Source organism: Bombina bombina, chromosome 1 (assembly GCF_027579735.1).
Source record: "Bombina bombina isolate aBomBom1 chromosome 1, aBomBom1.pri, whole genome shotgun sequence".
Classification (NCBI taxonomy): Eukaryota; Metazoa; Chordata; class Amphibia; order Anura; family Bombinatoridae; genus Bombina; species Bombina bombina.
In genome coordinates this window covers 444,103,390-444,127,428 of record NC_069499.1, presented here as the reverse complement: position 1 = coordinate 444,127,428, position 24,039 = coordinate 444,103,390, and the positions used below count along the sequence as shown (strand labels likewise).

Below are 24,039 nucleotides of genomic sequence, written 5' to 3'. Positions count from 1 at the left end.
GGCTAATAAAATAGAAAATGTCTGGTAAAGTAATAGTTGATTTTGTAATACAATATACAAGAAAACCAACAACCATTAATGGGGCATGCAAATCAAAATTTGATTTTCATGATTTAGGGATAATGTTGACAATGCCACCTCCTCAATCAATGCGTTTAAAGGGACAGTGTAATCAGGTAAGTAGTGAATAAGAGTTCCTTGTATTTTAAGCAGCTGTAGGAACACCCTTTCAAATGAGCTTGCCTAGCTCCACCAGTAGGAGGTTGATTTCTGCTGCTGTCTCATATTAACATAGCTTTTCTATAGCCAGTACTGCAGTATTGAACTAATCAATATAGGTGGTGGTCTCATGAAAAAGGAAAAGCAGTTATTTCAAATTACAAAATAAATGGAAAGGAGCTATTTGTAAACAATTTAATATGCTCCATTGTGTACAATGGATCTCTGCAAAAAACATTAAAAAGGTAGAACATTTTACAGTACAATGTCCCTTTAAAGGGATATAAATCTCAAAACATGTATTTTGTGACTAAGACAGAACATACCATTTTTAAAAAAGTTTCCAATTTATATCTATTATTACATTTGCTTCATTCTGATGGTATTCTTTGTTGAAGAGATACCGAAGTAGGTGTCTGGCACACTACATGGCAGGAAATAGTCCTGCCCTCTACTGCTCTTGCGAATGAATAACATTCTTGCAAAACTGCTATCATATAGTGCTCTAGACTCGTGCACGCTCCAGAGTTTATATTCCTGTTTTTCAACAAAAGATAACAAGAGAATGAAGACAGTTGTTTAAAATGCCATGCTCTATCTGAATAATAAAAGAAAAAAATCACTAGTGACACAGAAAATTGTATTCAAATCATAAAACAAGATATTTTAAAGGGATATAAATATTCTAATAAGTTGCACTATCCTCAATTGCAAGCAGGGATCTCTACTGAAAATTAGTTACTAGATCTAAAACTTTTTTATTGTGGATCAACAAGTAAGATTATTACACTTCTGTACATTTTCATAAACAAATAATTTAGTAAAATTGTTTTCATTCATTTAAACAGTCAGTCCACATATATGTAATAAGAAAATGTAATTTTATCTGCTGAAGTACTTTGTACTGGAGTCGCTAGACATTGTAAACACTAACACAGCCATGTGAACGCATAGGGCTGGGAAGACTTCCTACCACCTCCCATTTGTCAGATTCAGGGTTGTACTTTTCTATACTCTGTAGGTAGGTGCCTTTAGAATAGGAGTAGCCACCTGTGATGTAGATAAATCCATTTATGACAGCTGCTCCACATTCCATTCTTCTTTCCATTGTTGGAGACATCTCCTTCCACTCATTATTTTCCAGGTCATAGCAGTCTGTAGTTGTTGTCTGTCCCCCAATAAGATAAAGCTTGTTTTGTAGTGCAACGGAGCACAGTCCATACTCTTGAAAAAAATAAGGAAATGATTAGCTTAAAAAACATAAATTTTGCTTACCAGATAATTTAATTTCCTTCTGTATAAGGAGAGTCTACGGCATCATTCCTTACTGTTGGAATACTGAACCTGGCCACCAGGAGGAGGCAAAGACACCCCAGCCAAAGGCTTAAATACCTCTCCCACTTCCCCCAGTCATTCTGCCGAGGGAACAAGGAACAGTAGGAGAAATATCAGGGTATAAATGGTGCCAGAAGAAAAATATAATTTAGAGGGCCACCCATCGGAGAACACGGGCAGGGGCCGTGGACTCTCCTTATACAAAAGGAAATTCAATTATCTGGTAAGCATAATTTATTTTTTCCTTCTTAATATAACGCGAGTCCACGGCATCATTCCTTACTGTTGGGAAAAATATACCCAAGCTCTAAAGGACACTGAATGATAACGGGAGGGACAAAAAGAGAGTCGGACCCTAATCTGAGGGCACCAAAGCCTGCAAAACCTTTCTCCCGAAAGCTGCTTCAGCCGAAGCAAAAACATCAAACTTGTAAAATTTAGCAAAAGTATGTAAGGAGGACTAGGTAGCCGCCTTACAAATCTGATCCATAGAGGCCTCGTTCTTAAAGGCCCAAGAGGAAGCCACTGCTCTAGTAGAATGAGCTGTAAACCCCTGAGGAGGTTTATGTCCCGCTGTCTCATAAGCAAAGCGGATAACACTCCTTAACCAAAAAGATAAGGAAGTCGAAGAGACCTTCTGACCCTTACACTTCCCGAAAAAGACAACAAACAAGGAAAAAGTTTGTCTAAAATCCTTAGTAGCCTGAAAATAGAACTTCAAGGCGTGCACCACATCCAAATTATGAAGCAAACATTCCTTCAAAGAAGAAGGATTGGGACACAAGGAAGGAACCACAATCTCTTGATTGATGTTGCGGTCTGACACAACCTTAGGAAGAAACAACTTAGTACATAGAACAGCCTTATCAGAATGGAACACCAGATAAGGAGGCTCACATTGCAAGGCATCAATCTCAGATACTATGCATGCAGAAGCAATAGCCAGTAAAAAAAGAACCTTCCAGGACAACAATTTAATGTCAACTTCATGCATAGGCTCAAACGGAGCCTGTTGCAAAACCTTAAGAACAAGATTTAGGCTCCAAGGAGGAGCCTTAGATCTAAACACAGGTCTGATCCTAGTCAGAGCCTTAACTAAGGACTGTACATCTGGAAGCTCCGAGATCCGCTTGTGGAGTAAAACAGACAGGGCTGAAATCTGTCCCCTCAGGGAACTGGCAGAAAGGCCTTTCTCCAGTTCATTCTGGAGAAACGATAGGATCCTGGCAACCTTAACTTTATGCCAGGAAAATCCACGCTCTTCACACCAGAATAAGTAGGCTCTCAACACCTAATGATAGATGCGATGAGTAACTGGCTTACGAGCTTGAATGAGAGTATCAATAAATCTCTCAGAAAAACCTATCTTGGCTAGGACTAACCATTCAATCTCCACACAGTCAGCCTCAGAGAATCTAGATCTGTTCCAGCAGATCCCTGCGACAAAGGTAACTTCCACGGAGGAGTATCACTGATGCCTGCTCCTGCTTGATGCAGGCCACTACACGAGGAAGGAGTGGTAACAGTGGAAAAGGGTAAATTAGACTGAACCTCCAAGGCACTGCTAATACATCTATTAGCTCCACCTGGGGATCCCTGGACCTCAACCCATATCTGGGTAGCTTAGTATTGAGACAGGACACCATGAGATCTATCTCCAGCGTCTTCCACCTGTTGCATATCTCTGCAAACACTTTGGGGTGGAGAGACCATTCCCCCAAATTAAAGGATTGTCTCCTGAGAAAAGCTAGGCTACGACTAAGCATTCAATCTCCACACAGTCAGCCTCAGAGAATCTAGATTTTGATGAACAAAAGGACCTTGTTCCAGCAGATCCCTGCCACAAAAGTAACTTCCACGGAGGAGATGATGACATCCCCACCAGATCCGCGAACCACGTCCTTCGCGGCCACGATGGAGCAATCAGTATCACTGATGCCTGCTCCTGCTTGATGCAGGTCACTACATGAGGAAGTAGTGGTAACAGTGGGAAAAGGTAAATTAGACTGAACCTCCAAGGCACTGCTAATGCATCTATTAGCTACACCTGGGTATCCCTGGACCTCGACCCATATCTGGGTAGCTTGGTATTGAGATGGGACACCATGAGATCTATCTCCAGCATCCCCCACCTGTTGCATATCTCTGCAAACACTTTGGGATGGAGAGACCATTCCCCCAAATTAAAGGATTGTCTGCTGAGAAAATCCGCTTCCCAGTTGTCCACACCCGGGAATGTGGATTGCTGACATACTTCCCTCATTGCTAGGAAACTTCTCGTTCCACCCTAATGGTTGATGTAAGCCACCGAGGTTATATTGTCTTATAAGAATCTGATAAACTGGGAGGAACCCAGAAGGGGCCAAGCCTTCAGAGCATTGAAGATTGCCCAAAGTTCCATAATGTTGATCAGGAGGGAGCATTCCTCCTGAGCCCACAGGCCCTGTGCCTTCTTGGCAGCCCAAACAGCTCCCCATCCTGATAGGCTTGCGTCCGTAATAACAATCTCCCAGGATGGTCTTAAGAAGGATGTCCCTCGGGACAGATGATCTGGGCAGAGCCACCAAGAGAGTGATTCTCTCGACCGGTTGTCCAGAGAAATCTGTTGAGACAGATCCGAATGATTGCCGTTCCACTGCCTCAGCATGCACAGTTTCAACGGTCTGAGACGGAACCTGGCAAAGGGAATGATGTCCATACTGGACACCATGAGACTAATCACCTCCATACACTGAGCCACAGAGGGCTTTAAGGAGATCCGGAGGGCAAGACATGCCGAAGCTAGCTTGCAACCTCTCTGGTCTGTTAGACATATTCTCATGTCTATGGAGTCTATTATAGTACCCAGGAATTCCACCCTAGTACTTGGTATAAGAGAACTATTTTCTAGGTTTATCTTCCATCCATGAGATCGAAGAAGAGAGAGAAGATATTCCAAATGGACCTCCGCCAGACGAAAAGATGGTGCTTGTACCAGAATATCGTCCATATCGTCCAAGTAGGGAGCTACTGCTATACCCCAGGTTTTGGCAATGACTAGAAGAGCCCCTAGAACCTTCGTAAAAATCCTTGGAGCAGTAGCTAGACTAAACGGAAGTGTGATGAACTGGAAGTGCTGGTCCAGGAACGCAAACCTTAGGAACTGGAAGTGATCCTTGTGGATTGGAACGTGAAGGTAAGCATCCTTCAGATCTATAGTGGTCATGAACTGTCCTTCCTATACAAATGGAAGGATGGACCTTATGGTCTCCATCTTGAACGAGGGGACATTTAGAAATGTAAGCACTTTTGGTCTAGAATCGGTGTCCCTCCTTTTTTGGGACCACAAAAAGATTTAAATAGTATCCCAAACCTCTTTCTGCGATAGGTACCGGTACAATGACCCCTAAGGAGGACAGATCCTGCACGCACCCCAGAAAGGCTTCCCTCTTTTCTGGTCTGGAAGACAGGATTGAGAGGAGAAATCTGCCCTTGGGTGGATGAGACCTGAAACCTATCTTGTATCCCTGAGCTATGACCTCCAGGATCCATGAATCCTGCACGTCCCTGAACCAAGCATCTTAAAAGAGAAACAGTCTGCCCCCTACACGATCTATAGCCGGATCGGGGGCCGCCCCTTCATGCTGATTTAGTCTCGGCAGCTTCCTGCTCTGCTTGGACTTATTCTAGGACTGAGCCGGCTTCCAAGTACTCTCTGGTTTGCTCGGGGTTTAGCGGAGGACTGCTGTCATTGGGATTTATCAGAACGAAAGGAATGAAAATTAGAAACTTGTCCCTTAGACTTGCTCTTTTTATCTTGCGGTAGGAAGACACCCTTGCCCACTGTAACCGTAGAGATAATGGAGTCCAGGCCTGGACCAAATAAAATATTTCCCTTAAAGAGAAGGGAAAGAAGTCTGGACTTAGAAGTCATATCCGTAGACCAGGACTTCAGCCAAAGCGCCCGATGGGCCTGAACCGAAAAGCCAGAAGCCTTAGCATTTACATAAATAATCTGCATGTTTGCATTACAGACAAAAGAATTAGCAATTCTCAAGGCCTTAATTCTTTCCTGGATAACGATGAGGGGACCCTCCACCTCGATTAATTTGGATAAGGAGTCGCACCAGTAGGTAGCTGCCGCTGCCGGTTGAAACACATATCCCGTATGTTGAAACATCTTTCTTAGAAGAGTTTCAATCTTTTTATCCATCGGCTCTCTGAATGACGAGCTATCCTCAAGCGGGATAGTAGTGCGTTTGGCAAGCGTGGAGATAGCGCCATCCACCTTAGGGACGGAACCCCACAACTCCAATTGAGAGTCCGGGACCGGGAATAATTTTTTAAAGGAAGACGAAGGGGAAAAGGAAGATCCAATTCTCTCCCATTAGTTCTTAATAATGTTCACCATCTTTACAGGAACAGGAAAAGTTAAAGGCACTACCCTGTCCTCGTAAATTCTCTCAAATTTAGGAATCAAAGGTTCATCAGGCAGCTTGGCCTCTGGAACCTCTAATGTAGACAGGACTTCCTTTAGAAGAAAACGTGTGTTCAATCTTAAATCTAAAGGCTGGTTGCTCCACAGCAGGAGGCTTAGAGGCAGCAGACTCCATCCCAGAAAGTTCATCCTCTGAAGCCTCAGAGTGCAACTGATCTTTGGATAACTGAGACAGAGCAGTTAAATCCAATAAATTACATGATGACCCTGGACAGGAGAGCTATGTTTAACCTTTCACTTGCATTTAGCAGGGCGAGGTAAAGCACTGAGGGCCTCAGACACTGCCATTTGTAACTGCGCGGTAAAATCTGGTGGTAAAAGGTCCCCTCCAGATGGAGGATTAAGCGTGCTACGGGAAGCTGCGTGTGTAGAAGGAGATGAATGTAGGGTATGCACCTCACGAGACAGCGAGTCCTCAGAGGTGGATAGCTCAGTGGTACTAAAAGGGTTAACCTTCTTTGACCGAATAACGTTGTCAAGGCATGTGGAACATAATTGAGAGGGCGGGCATACCAAAGCCTCCTCACAATATAAACAGGTATTACTATTTGGAATAGAGGGAGTACCCTCTAATATATCAGAATCCTCCATAGCTTAAGCTAATGACAGCAGGACACAGAAAATGAACGATCTTTATTTCTCAAAAACCTTTATACTCCCAATGGCTGGGGCACTCACCACCTCCTAGGCCCAGACAATACAGAGAAATAGTGTCTTCTCCGACAGACAGCTCGGTCAGGAAAGAGGAAATAAAAGCGAGACCACTCCTGGTCACATGGTGTGCAAGGCAGGACCGCCCCTGCTATGAGAAAAAGCATGCCAAAACTACAAGCTGTGCAGCACTCAAAGTGAAAGTAAAAATCTATGTGTTCCAGCCACAAAACAAACAGCCTATGAGACCAAAAAAATCTCACACCTAAAGCATCATAAACTCAAAGCATCACATTTGATTAATCCCCACTGTTCAAAAATATCCCTCAGGAGATATTAACCCATGATTCTATTAAGATAAAATGAGCCACACTGTGACCCTGTCTTCTAGCGTTTTCAACATATGTAAAAATTTAAATGATCTTACGAGAATCCATGCTGTGGAACAGAAACACAGCCTCTCAAGTGTGACAGTCTTGTAGCATCCTCCTGACATGGACTTGAGTGAAAAAACAAGCAGGCAGTGAAACTCGTTAACACTGATTGCTTAGGAGCTGTTAGCAGGCAGTCTGGATGGGTTAGCAGAAAGACTCTCCCTGCATCTCCAGACTCTAACTTTCGTCAATGCGCTCACTGAGAGGCTGACAAGACTACTTAAAACTCGAGTCCCATATTGAAGAGCGGATACCCTTCCTAAGGAACTACTCCTAAATCTTCTGACCCTTCTCTGCAATCCTCCTGTGACGAAAGGCAAAGACTGACTGGGGAATGGGGGAAGTGGGAGAGGTATTTAAGCCTTTGGCTGGGGTGTCTTTGCCTCCTCCTGGTGGCCAGGTTCAGTATTCCCAACAGTAAGGAATGATGCCGTGGACTGTCCTTATATTAAGAAGGAAATATACAGATCTATTTTTTAAATTTATATTAGTTGTTTAAATATTTACAAAAGGAAGCATATATTTTCTTCCACTTTTAACAAAAATTGAAAAGCCCACAATTTTTTAAATTACATAGTTCTAAATTTTATATTATAATATCAAAGTGTTTAATGTCCCTTTAAAGGTACAATAAACACCTTGAGATTTCAATATAAAGGGCTAGATTACAAGTAGAGCACTAAATATTGCTTTCAATAAAGCGATATTTGCGCTCCACTGTGTAATACCAGCACACGCTAATTTGCACTGGGAAGCATTGCGCTCACGAGAGCGTGCTTCCATAGACTTCTATGGGAGCCTTGTTCTGATGCCGATAAAGGCAGCATCAGAACCTAAGCACAGCAAAGGGGGTAAGTAACGTTAATTGCTACCAGCCACTTGTAATGGCTGGTTAATTATCACGCACCCACAAACGGGCAAATCTGGCCCGTTTGCGGGTGTGCAATAATTTAGCGCTCCACTTGTAATCTAGCCCAATATGTTTAGTTATGCTTAGTTAAAAAACTTTCCAATATACTTTCATTATTTATTTTGTCCCATTTTCATGTAGTTTAGCTGTGAAAATTGTGGATTTTCTAATTCTCAGAATTAAAAGATACATTGCAGACCTCTCAAAGCTAACCTTGCTATATATTGTGTATACATAAGGGGAAGGATAAGGTACCACCCTGTCCTCAAACTCTATCCAATTTAGGAATCAAAGGTTCATTAGGCAATTTGGCCTCTGAAACCTCTGAATTCGCCAAAAACTTACTTTAGAAGAGAGTGCAAATTCTTAAAACTAAAGTCTGATTCCTCCGCAGCCGGAGGTTTAGAAGCAGCAGACTCCGACCCAGAATGTTCATACTCTGAAGTCTCAGAAAGAACTTCATCCTCGGATAACCCTATCAGTTAAATCCAATAAATTATCTGATGTACTCTGGGAAGGAATGCAATATGTAACATTTCGCTTGCGCTTAGCAGGGCGAGGTAAAGCATTAAAAGGCCGCAGACACCACTGTCTAAACTGCGCAGTAACGTCTGGTGAAAAAATGGTCCCCTCCAGATGGAGGATCAGCAATGCTACAGGAAACTGCATGTGAAGAGAGATAATAATGTAGGGTACGCAGCACCTCACTGGACAACAACTCCTCAGAGGTGGACGGCTCAGTGGTATCAAACATGTTTTATATTATCACATTATCAAGGCATATGGAACATAATTGTGGGGGCGGAACTAAGGCCTCCTCACAATATAAACAGGAATTACTCTATAGGAATAGAGGGAGTGCCCTCCAAGTAACGGAATCCTCCATCGCTAGTGCAATAACCGGAGAACTATAGAAATAAACATCTTATTTTATTCAAAAGAACTGCACCTTCATATCCCAATGGCTGGGGCACTCACCACCTCCCATGTCCCAGACAGTACAGAGATTTAGGACTCCTCTGCGTGCCAAGCTTGTAAGCTGCATGGCTCTCAAAGTGAAAGTGAAATCTGTATATTCCATACTACCCTCCACAAGAGACTACTCCGAAATCTTCTGACACTTCTCTGCCAACCTCCTGTGACAAAAGGCAAAGAATCACTGGGGGATGAGGGAAGTGGGGGGAGGTATTTAAGCCTTTGACTGGGGTGTCTTTGCCTCCTCTTGGTGGCCAGGTTCTGTTTTTCCCAAAAGTAATGAATGCAGCTGTGGCCTCTCCCCATTTAAGAAGAAAAACATAATTTATACCTCCCTGATAAATTATTTTCTTTCCTGGCATGGAGAGTCCACAAATCCATTTAATTACTACTGGGAATTCAACTCCTGGCCACCAGGTGGAGGTAAAGAACACCCCAGCAAAGCTTCAAGTATCCTCCCCTTACCCACAATCCCCAGTCATTCAGCCGAGTAATTATGGAAAAAGAAGAAGACACAAAGGGTATAGAGGTGCCTTGATGTTTAGAAAAATGACAAAAGCCATCTTAAAAATAAGGGAGGGTCGTGGACTCTCCATGCCATGAAAGAAAATAATTTATCAGGTAAGTATAAATTATGTTTTCTTTCCAATGGCATGGAGAGTAAACAAATCCATTCAATTACTAGTGGGAACCAATACCAAAGCTAAAGTTCACAGAATGGAAGTGAGGGTTACACAAGACAGGCAAACCTAAACAGAAGGCACCACCGCTTGAAGAACTTTCCTTCCAAAAGAAGCCTCAGCTGAGGCAAAAACATCAAATTTGGAAAATTTAGAAAAAGTATGCAATGATGACCAAGTGGCCGCCTTGCAATTCTGTTCCATAGAAGCATAATTTTTAAAGGCCCAAGTGGAAGCGACAGCCCTAGTGGAGTGAGCCGTAATTTTCTTTGGAGGCTGCTGTCCAGCTGTCTCATAAGCAAATCGAATAACACTTCTCAACCAGAAGAAGAGAGACAAAGAAGTGGCCTTCTGACCCCTCCGTTTACCAGAAAAGACAACAACAAAAACAGAATATTGATGAAAATCTTTCATAGCCTGTAAATAGAACTTTAAAGCACACACAGCATCCAGATTGTGCAACAACCGCTCCTTCTTAGAAGAAGGATTAGGACAAAATGAAGGAACAACAATCTCTTTGTTAATGTTGCGTTCCAAAACCACCTTAGATAGAAATTCTAATTTAGTACGGAGAACTGTCTTATCCGCATGAAGAATAAGATAAGGAGAATCACACTGTAGAGCCGAAAGCTCCGAAACTCTACGGGCAGAGGAAATTCCCAGCAGAAACAAAACCTTCCAACTGAATGCATAGGCTCAAAAGGAGCCTGTTGCAGAACCTTAAGAACCAGATTAAGACTCCAAGGAGGAGCAATTGACCTAAACACAGGCCTGATTCTAACCAAAGCCTAGACAAAAGATTTAACAACTGGGAAAATTGCCAGACACTTCTGCAGAAGAATCGACAGAGCTGAAATCTGACCCTTTAGAGTACTGACTCATAAACCCTTCTCCAGACCCTCCTGAAGAAAGGACAGAATACGGGGAATTCTCACCTGACTCCAAGAAAAACCACTAGATCCGCACCAATGAAGGTATTTACGCCATACCTTATAATAAATCTTGCGAGTAACAGGTTTACGAGCCTGAATCATAGTCTCAATAACCTTCTCCGGAAAAGCTTGTCTGGACTAGACTAAGCATTCAATCTCCAAGCACTCAGCTTCAGAGAGACTAAGTTCGGATGGAGGAAGGGACCCTGAAGTAGAAGATCCTTCCTCAGAGGCAATTTCCACGGAGGAAATGACGACATCCTCACTAGGTCCGTAAACCAAGTTCTACGTGGCCACGCTGGAGCTATTAGAATCACCGAAGCCTGCTCCTGTATGATACGAGCTATCACCCGAGGAAGGAGGGCAACTGGAGGAAACAGATAAATTAGACCAAAATCCCATGGCACTACCAGGGTGTCAACCAGAGCTGCTTGAGGATCTCTTGATCTTGCCCTGTAATTTGGAAGCTTGGCATTTCATCGAGATGCCATCAGATCCAGCTCCAGAACTCCCCATTTGAGGGTTAGCAACGAGAAAACTTCCGGATTGACAGCCTATTCCCCTGAATAAAACATCTGCCTGCTTAGATAATCCGCTTCCCAGTTGTCCACCCCTGGGATATGAATGGCAGAGAGATGACAACTGTGAGACTCTGCCCACTAAAGAATGTGAGTCATCTCCTTCATAGCTAACAAGCTCAGAGTTCCTCCTTGGTGGTTGATATATGCCAATGAAGTGATGTTGTCTGATTAAAATCTGATAAACCGGACTAAACTCAGTTAAGGCTAAGCTGTTAGAGCATTGAGAATTGCTCTCAAGTCTAGGATATTTATAGGGAGGGCAGACTTCTCCTGAGTTCAAAGTCCCTAAGCTCTTAGGGACCCCCAAACTGCTCCCCAGCCTAACAGGCTGGCATCCATGGTCACAATCTCCCAAGAAGGTCTCAGAAAACAAGCGCCCTGAGACAAATGGTCCTGGTAGATCCACCAAGACAGAGAAATCTTTGTTTGAGAGTCTAAAACTATCATCTGAGAGAGATCCGAGTGGTCTCCATTCAATTGATTGAGCATACATAACTGTAGAGGTCTCAGATGGAAGCGAGCAAATGGAATAATGTCCATGGATGCCACCATGAGACCAATTACCTCCATGCATACAACCACTGATGGACGCACAGAGAACTGAAGAGAATGACAGGACTCTAGAAGCTTGAATTTTCTGACCTCCGTCAAAAACAGCAAGGAACTTTTACCTAGATTCACCTTCAACCCATGAGAGTGGAGAATAGCTAACAGAGAATCTGTATGGGATCTTGCTAACTGAAAAGATGGCATCTGGACCAAGATATCATCCAGGAAAGGAGCCACCACAATCCCTAGAGATCTGGCCACAGCCAAAAGAGCCCCTAGAACCTTCGTAAAGATTCGAGGAGCAGTGGCGAGGCCGAAAGGCCGGGCTACAAATTGGAAATGATGATCCAAAAAAAGCGAACCTCAGGAACTTGAAATGTTTCCTGTGGATAAGCACATGAAGATATGCATCCTTTAGTTCTATGGAGGTCATAACATGACCCTCCTGAACTAGATGGAGAATAGAATGAATAGTCTCCATTTTGAAAAACAGGACCCTGAGAAATTTGTTGAGAGACTTGAGGTCTAGAATGGGTCGAAAATTTCCCTCCTTCTTGGGAACCACAAAAAGATTTGAACAAAATCCCTGACCCTGTTCTCCTAGAGGAACTGGGATAATCACTTCCAAAGAGGACACATCCCTTACACAGTTTAAGACGGCCTCTTTTTTACCTGGTTTACAGATTATCTTGATAATAGGAATCTGTCCCTGAATTGACAAGACTTGAATCGTATCCTGTATCCAAGGGAGACTACATCCACTGCCAAAGGATCTGGAATGTCGCAAATCCAAGCCTGCTGAAAGAAGGAAAGCCTGCCCCCTACCTGATCCAGAACTGGATCGGGGACGGCCCCTTCATGCTGACTTAGCGTCAGCGGAAGGCTTTCTGGATTGCTTACCCTTGTTCCAGGGCTGGCTAGCTCTCCAAGACGTGTCGGAAATGATCTGACCAAATAAAGTCTTACCCTTAAAAGGTAAAGCATGGATTTGGAAGTCACATCCGCAGACCAAGACTGCGGGCTAGTATAGCAAAACTAGAAATCTTGGCTCCCAGCCTAACAACTTGCATACTGGCATCACAGATAAAAGTATTAGCCAGCTTTAGAGCCTTGATCCTATCCTGGATCTCCTCTATAGTAGTTTCCTCTGAAATTAGATTAGACACTGAGTCACACCAATAAGAGACTGCACCAGCAACTATCGCAATACTAGCAACTGGTTGCCACTGCAAACCCTAATGAAGAAAAATCTTTCTTAAACAACCCTCCAGTTTCTTATCGATAGGGTCTCTAAAAGAGGAAATATCCTCAAGATGAATAGTTCTCTTGGCTAAGGTAGATATAGAGCCTTCCAATCTAGGAACAGTGCACCACCGATCTCGCACTGAATCAGCCACAGGAAACATCTTTTTAAACACGGGAGACAGGTTAAAAGGAACACCCGGCATCTCCCATTTCTGAGATATTGGCCTCTAGTTATCAAAGTCTGGCGGACCTGATCCGACAGTGCGGATCAGGTCCGCCAGACCTTGCTGAATACAGAGAGCAATACACTCTCCGTATTCAGCATTTCACCAGCAGCTCACAAGAGCTGCTGGTGCAACGCCGCCCCCTGCAGACTCCCGGCCAATGGGCCACCAGCAGGGAGGTGTCAATCAACTCGATCGTACTCGATCGGGTTGATTCCGGCGATGTCTGTCCGCCTGCTCAGAGCAGGCGGACAGGTTATGGAGCAGCGGTCTTTGTGACCGCTGCTTCATAACTGCTGTTTCTGGCGAGCCTGCAGGCTCGCCAGAAACACGGGGCATCAAGCTCCATTCGGAGCTTGATAGATATGCCCCATTATGTCAGACATGTTTGTACAACATTCTAACAGTCATTTAATGTAATAGTATTTCTAATGCTTTCTTTAAACGTAATATTCTATTCAAATTTTTCTAATAATTCAATTAGAATTATGCAATTTGTATCTATATATTTTTAATAGTATTTATAATGCTTTTTTAAATGCAATATTTGAAATAGAAACATTCAAATCGATATATTTGTATCTATTATGTATCAATTTACTAAATTCCCTACCACATGAACTATTGAACTTCTAAATAGTATTTCTTAAATCGAATGTTACATTCAAAATTTTGAAAACTTTCAGCACATTCGCCTCTCTCTATTATTGACTTGAGTGATCCTCATAAGAGATATTAAAAAACTTGGACGTACAGCAGACCAAGTTGATGCAATTATGTGTTTGTGTATATGTTTAATAAACTGCTGATGTGAGGGACTTCCGGTGGGCGGCACTCCAAGATGGCTGTATTTTTTTTAAGCTCCAAGACAACTCGTGAAAGAAAACACTTTTGCAGCCTGGATCCATTGCCATCCACCTCTCTTGACAGCTTTGTGTCCGAGAATCATAGTGGATAGAGAAAATTATCATCTTTTCTCCCATGGAAGTCACATTAAAAGAAATAAGCCGTTTGGGGCAGTGGAGCGTCTTCAACCAGCACACTGTACATAGTAATCCTCACATTGTAACAGAGTTTTGGGCCATACTACCAAAGCCACTAACTACCAAGTTTAACATAATGGATACAAAAAATGATTTTATCGCACAGATGCAAAGAACTTTTCTACCTGCACTAGAATGCTTGCTCCAAAGCTATGAGAAGCTGCACGAAGTGGTGCTGGCGACTGGGAGACCCTATAGTCCAGACCCTACCAACATGCGAACCTGCCCCTCAATGCCAGAGACGCAAAATGAATCCGCTACAGACCTGAAGGAGCCCGTTACATCTTACGATCCAGCAACCCAGACAAAAAAAGAGCTTCATGACGTGGAGGTGCGAGGTTTGTGCATCCACTGCTCCTCAGAGATATACGATGTCTACCCACATTACAGGTCGTTTGCCTATTCTAGGGAAGGAGTAGGATAGATAGAGACGTTCCTGTCTTGGCCGACCTCCATGTCTTTCAATTTGGCTCATACCTCCGGCCCCGACCGGTTGGCTTCCTTTTTGATTGTTTATAGCTCTTATTATAACCCTATTTCCCATGCCTGGATGTGTACAACACGTGCTGACCTGCAAATTGTGCATCTGTTTAAAGATATGCTTGATACTGTGAACACAGTTTTCCTCTCAATTATTTGACATTAGACACTTGCTGCGTAGCTGCTATGGATTCCCTGAGTGGGATTGTTGCCATACTGTTCATCTGCAGATATCATTAATGCAAACATAAACTAGTGGGGCTATTCTAGACCTTCACTACAGGATCTCAACCTACAGAGGAACGTTTGAAATATAGTCCCATCACTGTGCTTGAATTAAACTAATGTGTCAATTGGTAATGATGAGTCACTTTACAGTAGAAACAGCTTAGATGTTCTATTGTCATTTGGATTGTCTTAACGAACAGACTACTTTGTAGGTTGTCCATGCCTAATCAATTGATATCTTTGTTCTATGCTCTTTAGTTGCGGCAAGTTATTGTGTTATCTTTATTAACCCTGCAGTTTACTCGGCTATGCCTCACCCCCTATACATTCGGGACCTGCTCTACATTATTTTTACCATATATCAGTTCAGAGTGTAAGATCTTTGCCCACCTTCGGTTCAAGACCTATCTATTTACAGCATCCTACTTAAGCTTACGACCATATATGCCATGAAAAATTTAAATTGCTTATATTCCTGCATATATTATACTTATTCTGATTCTTTTATTATGTAAAGGCAAAGCTTTCCACATTTTTATTACTGCTGAGACTGTTACCCGATAATATCTGAACAGTTAACATCTAACACTGGGGTTTTACTCAGACTTGCCATTGCTAGTTGAAGTGTGGTGCCAGGTAGTGAGATTACTAATTGCACTCTGCTCAGGAAAGCATTCTACCAACTAATAACATAATTCTTGTAAAGAATACTTGTACCATACATATCTCTGTGAGGTATAGAGTCTCTGCAATTTGCAACCATATCTAATTTACTGTGCTGGGTAACATATGTTTTTTAGGTTTAGTTTAGTTTAATAAGTTCAAAATGAGAGAACTTGGGTAACAGACAATGAGAAAACCATGGTGAACATGTACAGTTGATATTTGTTATACCTAGCTTGAATTAATTTTCATATATCTTTTTATCATAACCCAATATATCACGTGTCTTGGAAGCTCACGTCTTATTCATATACAGATATGATACAAACCAGCTCATAGAGCTATATTCCTGCAGTTCATGTCTCCTATTCTCATTTGTTGAGTTTGACATGCTTTCCTGACAATATCTATTGTGAATATATTAAGTGTACAATTTCAAATTATCTGTATGTAATTGTTTACATGTTGTATGCCTGAGCTCTCTTCAATAAAAAGATTTTACAAGAAACTGCTGATGTGAATCTTGGATGGGCTTTGTGTTCCCTGTCATATATTATTTTGTATTTGTCAAACAAACAAACAAATAGAGGACACAGCAGTCATCTTTGGTTGTTCTACAATCAGGGTTTTTTCTTTTATTGGTGGCCATAAGGGTTTAAATTAGCTATTATCCTGAGATGCTGTTTTTACTCACCCTAACTAATCAAAACTAGCATAACCGTAAATAATACACAGTCATAGCTGGGTGAAAGACCTGAGGGCAGTATTTATTGTCAAACAGGGAAACTGTCAGTAAAAAATAACCAGATCATAATCAGTTGGCGGCAATTAAGGCCTAAGTGTAAAAGAACCCCTGCAAAGTAGATGGTAATAGGCCCAAGCAGTTGGCAGAGTTCAGGTTAGTATGACAATAAAGGAGGTAATCGGTCCACTGCAACCCAGTAAGAGCACCCCCAAGCTACGAGCCTGGGAACTTACTGCAATGACCATCACTCAACCACACAGCCAGCCACCAGGGCCCAGACCAACTGCCTAGGCTAGGGTGCATACCTAGATAGTCACTCGGCATGTAGTGTCCTGGGGAGCCAAAAATTACTGTTCCAGTCCTTACAAAGGTGACTCGACAAACTCTCCTCATGCCCCGAACACACTAAAGGAGATCCACAATGAGAGATAATGATTGCTGTCCCTGTACATCAGAACAAGGGAAGGGAGGGAAGGTAATCTTCAGTCGTCCACAGGAGCAAAGAGGAATTAAATTTCCTGTTCCAGGTCTATAAAGGGTTAGTGCACTACTCCACCCTTTAATGCAACAATGTTGCTGACACAAGGATCCTTAACCCTTATGTATGTTCCAGCAGGGCCGGCCCTAGCCATTGCGGGCCCAAGGTAGGAGGACAAAATGGGGGCCCCTTTATCCCTGCCCCAGCCCCACCCAATCTCCGCCCCAACCCTGCCCAATCTCCGCCCCAACCCTGCCCATTCTCCGCCCCAGCCCCGCCCAATCTCTGCCCCAACCCTGCCCATTCTCCGCCCCAACCCTGCCCATTCTCCGCCCCAGCCCCACCCAATCTCCGCCCCCACTGTTTTTACAAATAAAAAAAAATGGGAGAAAAATCATTTTAGGTAATGCACAACATTTTAAATAAAAAAAAACATATAAATCCAGTAAAGTGGAGCACTATAACATTGCATATATTGCAATATACCATTTGTACTATTGGAACAACGGTTTATGTATATAATGGAAAATTATGCTGACAATTAGGAACAGTTGAGTTGAACTGGGCCTTATTTTTATGTGTTTTCTTATAATAAAAAGAACATTACAGAGATGCCTGGGCCGCCCTAGCAAGTGCAGGTCCCTAGGCAGAATGACAGTGCAGGCCTCTACCCAGAACAAAAAAATGCTTAAAAGAAATGGGGCAATGCACCGTACCACACAAACACACAGCTAGATTACGAGTTTTGCGTTATGAGTGAAAAAGCAGCGTTATGGCTCTTTTTCATTACCGCTGGTATTACAGGTGTTGTAGGTATAGGTGTACCGCACACCTTTTTGGCCGTCATGCAACGTAACTACCGCACTTTTCAAAAAGTCCTTTTTCAATGGGACTTCCATAGCGCTGGTATTACGAGTTTGCCTGTCCGGCCAAAAAGTGAGCGGTACAGCCTATAACTACAAGATCTGTACCGCCACCTGAAAGTCAGTAGTTATGAGTTTTACGTTACAAAGCTGTAGCATAAAACTCATAACTAAAGTGTTACAAAGTAAACTAACACCCATAAACTACCTATTAACCCCTAAACCGAGGCCCTCCGGCATCGCAAACACTAAAGTAAAATTATTATCGCTGCCACTATAATAAACATATTAACCCCTAAACTGCCGCACTCCCGCATCACAAACACTAGTTAAATATTACTAATTCCTAATCTGCTGCCCCCAATGTTGTTGCCACCTACATTCACTTATTAACCCCTAATCTGCTGTCCCTAACATCGCCGCAACCTACATTACTGTTATTAAACCCTAATCTGCTGCCCCAAAAAAATCGCCGCCACCGAACTACACTTATTAACCCCTAATTTGCTGCCCCCAATGTCGCCACCACTATACTAAAGTTATTAACACCTAACCTTAAGTCTAACCCTAACCCAAATGTAACCCTAACCCTAAAACCCACTAACTTTAACCTAATTAAAATAATTATAAATAAAAATTACAATTAATACCTAAATTATTCCTATTTAAAACTAAATAAATACTTATCTGTAAAATAAAACCTAAGCTAGCTACAATATAACTAATAGTTATATTGTATCTAGCTTATGTTTTATTTTTATTTCACAGGTAAGTTTGTATTTATTTTAACTAGGTTGATTAGTTAGTAAATAGTTATTAACTATTTACTAACTACATAGTAAAAATAAATACAAATTTACCTGTGAAATAAAACCTAACCTGTCTTACAGTTAAACCTAACATTACACTAAAATTAAATAAATTACATTAATGAAATACAATTAACTAAATTACAAAAACAAAACAAAACACTAAGTTACACAAAATAAAACTAATTACACCTAATCTAATAGCCCTATCAAAATAAAAAAGCCCCCCCAAAATAATAAAAACCCCTAGCTCCCCATTGCCCTGAAAAGGGCATTTAGCTCTTTTACATTGACCAAAACCCTAAGCTAAAAATAAAACCCTCAGTCATGAGAAGGGAACCCCTAAGGGAACCGTGTGCGGGGTGCGCTGTGAAAAGTTAATACGTGGTATTGGTATAAAAACAAACCATGAAGTTCATGTGAGTTGGTAGTGCTGAGTCTAGCATTCAAAGATACTGGCGGCAAATGCTCCTCTGGTCTTCGGAAAGGAGATATCTGTAATTAGGAATAAAAGAGAGGGCGCCACATAGGGTGATATTGTTGGATCAAAGTTCAACAGGGTAATTATTATCGTCGCTTACCGGAGAACGATGCACCGTATTGTAACCGGTGCTGACAGGCAGGCTAACACTTTCAGTGGTTAGCACACTGGGTGGCCTCCGGCAGGTTATACACAGCTGGTACTCAGCGTTCACTTGATTGATGTGCGTTTGTCCGGCTGCAGCTAGCGAGTCAGACACTGTGATGGATCAGACAATTTCGAACCTTTGTCAGGGAGGAAGCACTGCAGTGGATCGAACACTTTGACACCTTAACCAGGAAGGCTCAAAAGAGAACAAAGGACAACTTCCGTATATAAAATAAATGAATTTTATTCCATACAAACTGCTACGCGTTTCTAGACCTGCACCGGTCTTTTCATCAGGCATACAAACAATGGATACAAATTTCTTAAAATAACTATCTTATATACAATTAAAAACGGAAGTTGTCATGGTTTTCAGCAATCACCAATGGGCTGAAAAATGGATACTCTGTATCCCATTTGTGCTAATTAGGCTAAGTCACCTGTAAATATCATTAACCCTTACATTCTAAATCCTAAAAAACCCTAAAATTCCATAAGTATAAATGTTTGAAAATAAAACAATTTCTACATCAGTTTAAAGCGTCCTATAACGATCTGCTACAATTATCGCTAATGTGTTGGAGTAAACCTACATGAACATTTTGCAATATAATGTGTGATTCGCATATCTAAATGAAAAATAAATAAAAGGTAAAACTGTTTTTAACAGGTTGGGACAATTTAAAAAGTCTCATCACAATTTGCTGCAATTAACCTTGAAATGTTGAAGTCAGCATCAATAAACATTTACAAAAAAAAAAAAATGTGTGTAATTCGCATATCTAAATGCAAAATAGATAGTATGTGGTTTTATTTTAACCGGGTTATCAAACATAAGTTAAATTAAAATTTAGAATTGTCAAACCACCACTGACTGAATGACTCATGTTTAATCACTTCAGGAGTGTTTTGTTTTAGTCTTATTCTGACTTCAGGAATGTTTTGTTTTAGTCTTATTCTGACACAGTAATAATAAAGGCATAACATAAAAAGAACTGAAGTAAGTGTGAGTGTGTATAAAAAGTGTGGTGTGTGTTATATCTAAATTAAAAATGTTATTCTAAACAAACAAATACAGTGATGTATGTGTGTGTATGTGTGAGTGAACTGTATACCCAGCTAAAATTGATGTTGTGAATGGTATATAAAAAAAGGTGATTACCAATATTGTAATATATAGATCGTGTACTATTAATTCATCATTCGATTTTGTATGCTACACTCAATCTTATAGTGTAATAAAATTAATAATTCGAATATAGTGTGACCCCCAACTGTGGATGATAATACACAGAGGTTTTTTGAATGCAACTGCCATAGAATGAACAACCATGTTCATAAAATAACTAGTGTTTCATAAACAAACTCATACTTTTATTTTATTTTAATGTATGTATATAATGAAACACATCTTTAGTGAATGGTTATATCATAGACCATTCCTTCTTCTGTTTGTTTTGTTATTTGGTTGAATTTAATACTATGGTGTCAAAACTTTTATGATCAAAGTCAGCGGATGAAAAACTCTTGTGTTTCATACTTTTATTAAGAGAATTAAATTTACATTGGTATTTACAAAATTATAAAATTGTAGTGTTTCCGATATGGCTGTAAAGCCGTAATTGATCATACAGTGATAATGCCCAATAGGATTGTTATTAGTAAAATGATAATATTATTAATGTTTTACTTGTGTTGTTTTTTTGAAATGTATTATTGATATTTATAAAAAAATAAGAGTTAATTTATGAATCTGTGAAATCAATTTCATATTATAGATACTGGGTATATGGACTGATTGTAGATGTTGATATCGTATTGATGTATTCAAGAGGACCCGTATATAAACGTTGTTAGGATTGATTCAGTGTACTGTGTGCGTGTTCAAGCAAACAAATTCCTAAGTTCAGTTATTAGTTGAATGCTGCTAAATCTAAGTTTGCATTTAAGCCATCAGGAAAAAGTGTTTTCAACTTAAAAATCCAAAAAGTCTCTCGTTGTCTGAGTTTGTTTGTTCTATTATAATCAACAGACCTGGGGATAAAATCTATGGGTGTGTATTTGAAAGTATATGGATTGCCTTGATGTTTGTTTAGGCAGTGATTTGGCACACTATGTTTTACTTTTGTTTTCTTACAGTTTTTACAATTACGTAGGTGTTCACCCCACCTATGATATAACCATTCACTAAAGATGTGTTTCATTATATACATACATTAAAATAAAATAAAAGTATGAGTCTGTTTATGAAACACTAGTTATTTTATGAACATGGTTGTTCATTCTATGGCAGTTGCATTCAAAAAACCTCTGTGTATTATCATCCACAGTTGGGGGTCACACTATATTCGAATTATTAATTTTATTACACTATAAGATTGAGTGTAGCATACAAAATCGAATGATGAATTAATAGTACACGATCTATATATTACAATATTGGTAATCACCTTTTTTTATATACCATTCACAACATCAATTTTAGCTGGGTATACAGTTCACTCACACATACACACACATACATCACTGTATTTGTTTGTTTAGAATAACATTTTTAATTTAGATATAACACACATCACACTTTTTATACACACTCACACTTACTTCAGTTCTTTTTATGTTATGCCTTTATTATTACTGTGTCAGAATAAGACTAAAACAAAACATTCCTGAAGTCAGAATAAGACTAAAACAAAACACTCCTGAAGTGATTAAACATGAGTCATTCAGTCAGTGGTGGTTTGACAATTCTAAATTTTAATTTAACTTATGTTTGATAACCCGGTCAAAATAAAACCACATACTATCTATTTTGCATTTAGATATGCGAATTACACACATTTTTTTTTTTGTAAATGTTTATTGATGCTGACTTCAACATTTCAAGGTTAATTGCAGCAAATTGTGATGAGACTTTTTAAATTGTCCCAACCTGTTAAAAACAGTTTTACCTTTTATTTATTTTTCATTTAGATATGCGAATCACACATTATATTGCAAAATGTTCATGTAGGTTTACTCCAACACATTAGCGATAATTGTAGCAGATCGTTATAGGACGCTTTAAACTGATGTAGAAATTGTTTTATTTTCAAACATTTATACTTATGGAATTTTAGGGTTTTTTAGGATTTAGAATGTAAGGGTTAATGATATTTACAGGTGACTTAGCCTAATTAGCACAAATGGGATACAGAGTATCCATTTTTCAGCCCATTGGTGATTGCTGAAAACCATGACAACTTCCGTTTTTAATTGTATATAAGATAGTTATTTTAAGAAATTTGTATCCATTGTTTGTATGCCTGATGAAAAGACCGGTGCAGGTCTAGAAACGCGTAGCAGTTTGTATGGAATAAAATTCATTTATTTTATATACGGAAGTTGTCCTTTGTTCTCTTTTGAGCCTTCCTGGTTAAGGTGTCAAAGTGTTCGATCCACTGCAGTGCTTCCTCCCTGACAAAGGTTCGAAATTGTCTGATCCATCACAGTGTCTGACTCGCTAGCTGCAGCCGGACAAACGCACATCAATCAAGTGAACGCTGAGTACCAGCTGTGTATAACCTGCCGGAGGCCACCCAGTGTGCTAACCACTGAAAGTGTTAGCCTGCCTGTCAGCACCGGTTACAATACGGTGCATCGTTCTCCGGTAAGCGACGATAATAATTACCCTGTTGAACTTTGATCCAACAATATCACCCTATGTGGCGCCCTCTCTTTTATTCCTAAAAATAAAACCCACCCAATAAACCCTTAAAAAATCCTAACACTAACCCCCGAAGATCCACTTACAGTTTTTGAAGCCCGGACATTCATTCTCATCCAGCAGGGAGAAGTCTTCATCTGAGCGGCAAGAAGTCCTCAACGAAGCCGGGAGAAGTCTTCATCCAAGTGGCAAGAAGTCATCATCCAGGCGGGCAGAAGTCTTCATCCAGACGGCATTTTCTATCTTCATCCTTCCGGCGCGGAGCAGGTCCATCTTCAAGACATCCGGCGTGGAGCATCCTCTTCATACGGTCCCAGCCGTACACTAAAGGTTCCCTTTAAGAGACGTCAGCCAAGATGGTGTCCCTTGAATTCCGATTGGCTGATAGAATTCTATCAGCCAATCGGAATTAAAGGGAAAAATATCCTATTGGCTGATGCAATCAGCCAATAGGATTGAGCTTGCATTCTATTGGCTGATTGGAACAGCGCCGTATGTTTGAAGATGGGCCCACTCGGCGCCGGAAGGATGAAGATAGAAGATGCCGTCTGGATAAAGACTTCTGCCCGCCCGGATGATGACTTCTTGCCGCTTGGATGAAGACTTCTCCCGGCTTCGTTGAGGATTTCTTGCCACTTGGATGAAGACTTCTCCCGGCTGGATGAGGATGGATGTCGGGTCTTCAAAAACTGTAAGTGGATCTTCGGGGGTTAGTGTTAGGTTTTTTTAAGGGTTTATTGGGCGGGTTTTATTTTTAGCTTAGGGTTTTGAACAATGTAAAAGAGCTAAATTCCCTTTTAAGGGCAATGCCCATCCAAATGCCCTTTTCAGGGCAATGGGGAGCTTAGGTTTATTTAGATAGGATTTTATTTGGGAGGTTGGTTGTGTGGGTGGTAGGTTTTATTGTTGGGGGTTTGTTTGTATTTCTTTTTACAGGTAAAAGAGCTGATTTCTTTGGGACAATGCCCCGCAAAAGGCCCTTTTAAGGGCTATTGGTAGTTTAGTGTAGGCTAGGGTTTTTTTTATTTTGGGGGGCTTTTTTATTTTGATAGGGCTATTAGATTAGGAGTAATTCGTGTTTTATTATTTTTTTGTAATTTAGATAAATGTATTTTTTTAATTTAATTTATTTAATTTTATTGTAATGTTAGGTGTTAGTGTGAGGCAGGTTAGGTTTTATTTTA

The 24,039-nt window shown here is 40.8% G+C and overlaps 1 protein-coding gene across 2 annotated transcripts in view; it reads right to left on the bottom strand.

The window, feature by feature from the left end:
* Positions 1–400: 400 nt before the first annotated feature.
* The window catches only part of KLHL23 (kelch like family member 23), a 61,722-nt gene continuing 38,083 nt past the window's right edge, over positions 401–24,039 (bottom strand). For both annotated transcript variants that reach the window (XM_053698416.1, XM_053698417.1), the window contains exon 4: positions 401–1,443. In XM_053698416.1, the coding sequence (XP_053554391.1) occupies positions 1,133–1,443 (311 nt within the window). In that variant the 3' untranslated portion in view covers positions 401–1,132. The remainder of the gene's footprint in view (positions 1,444–24,039) is intronic.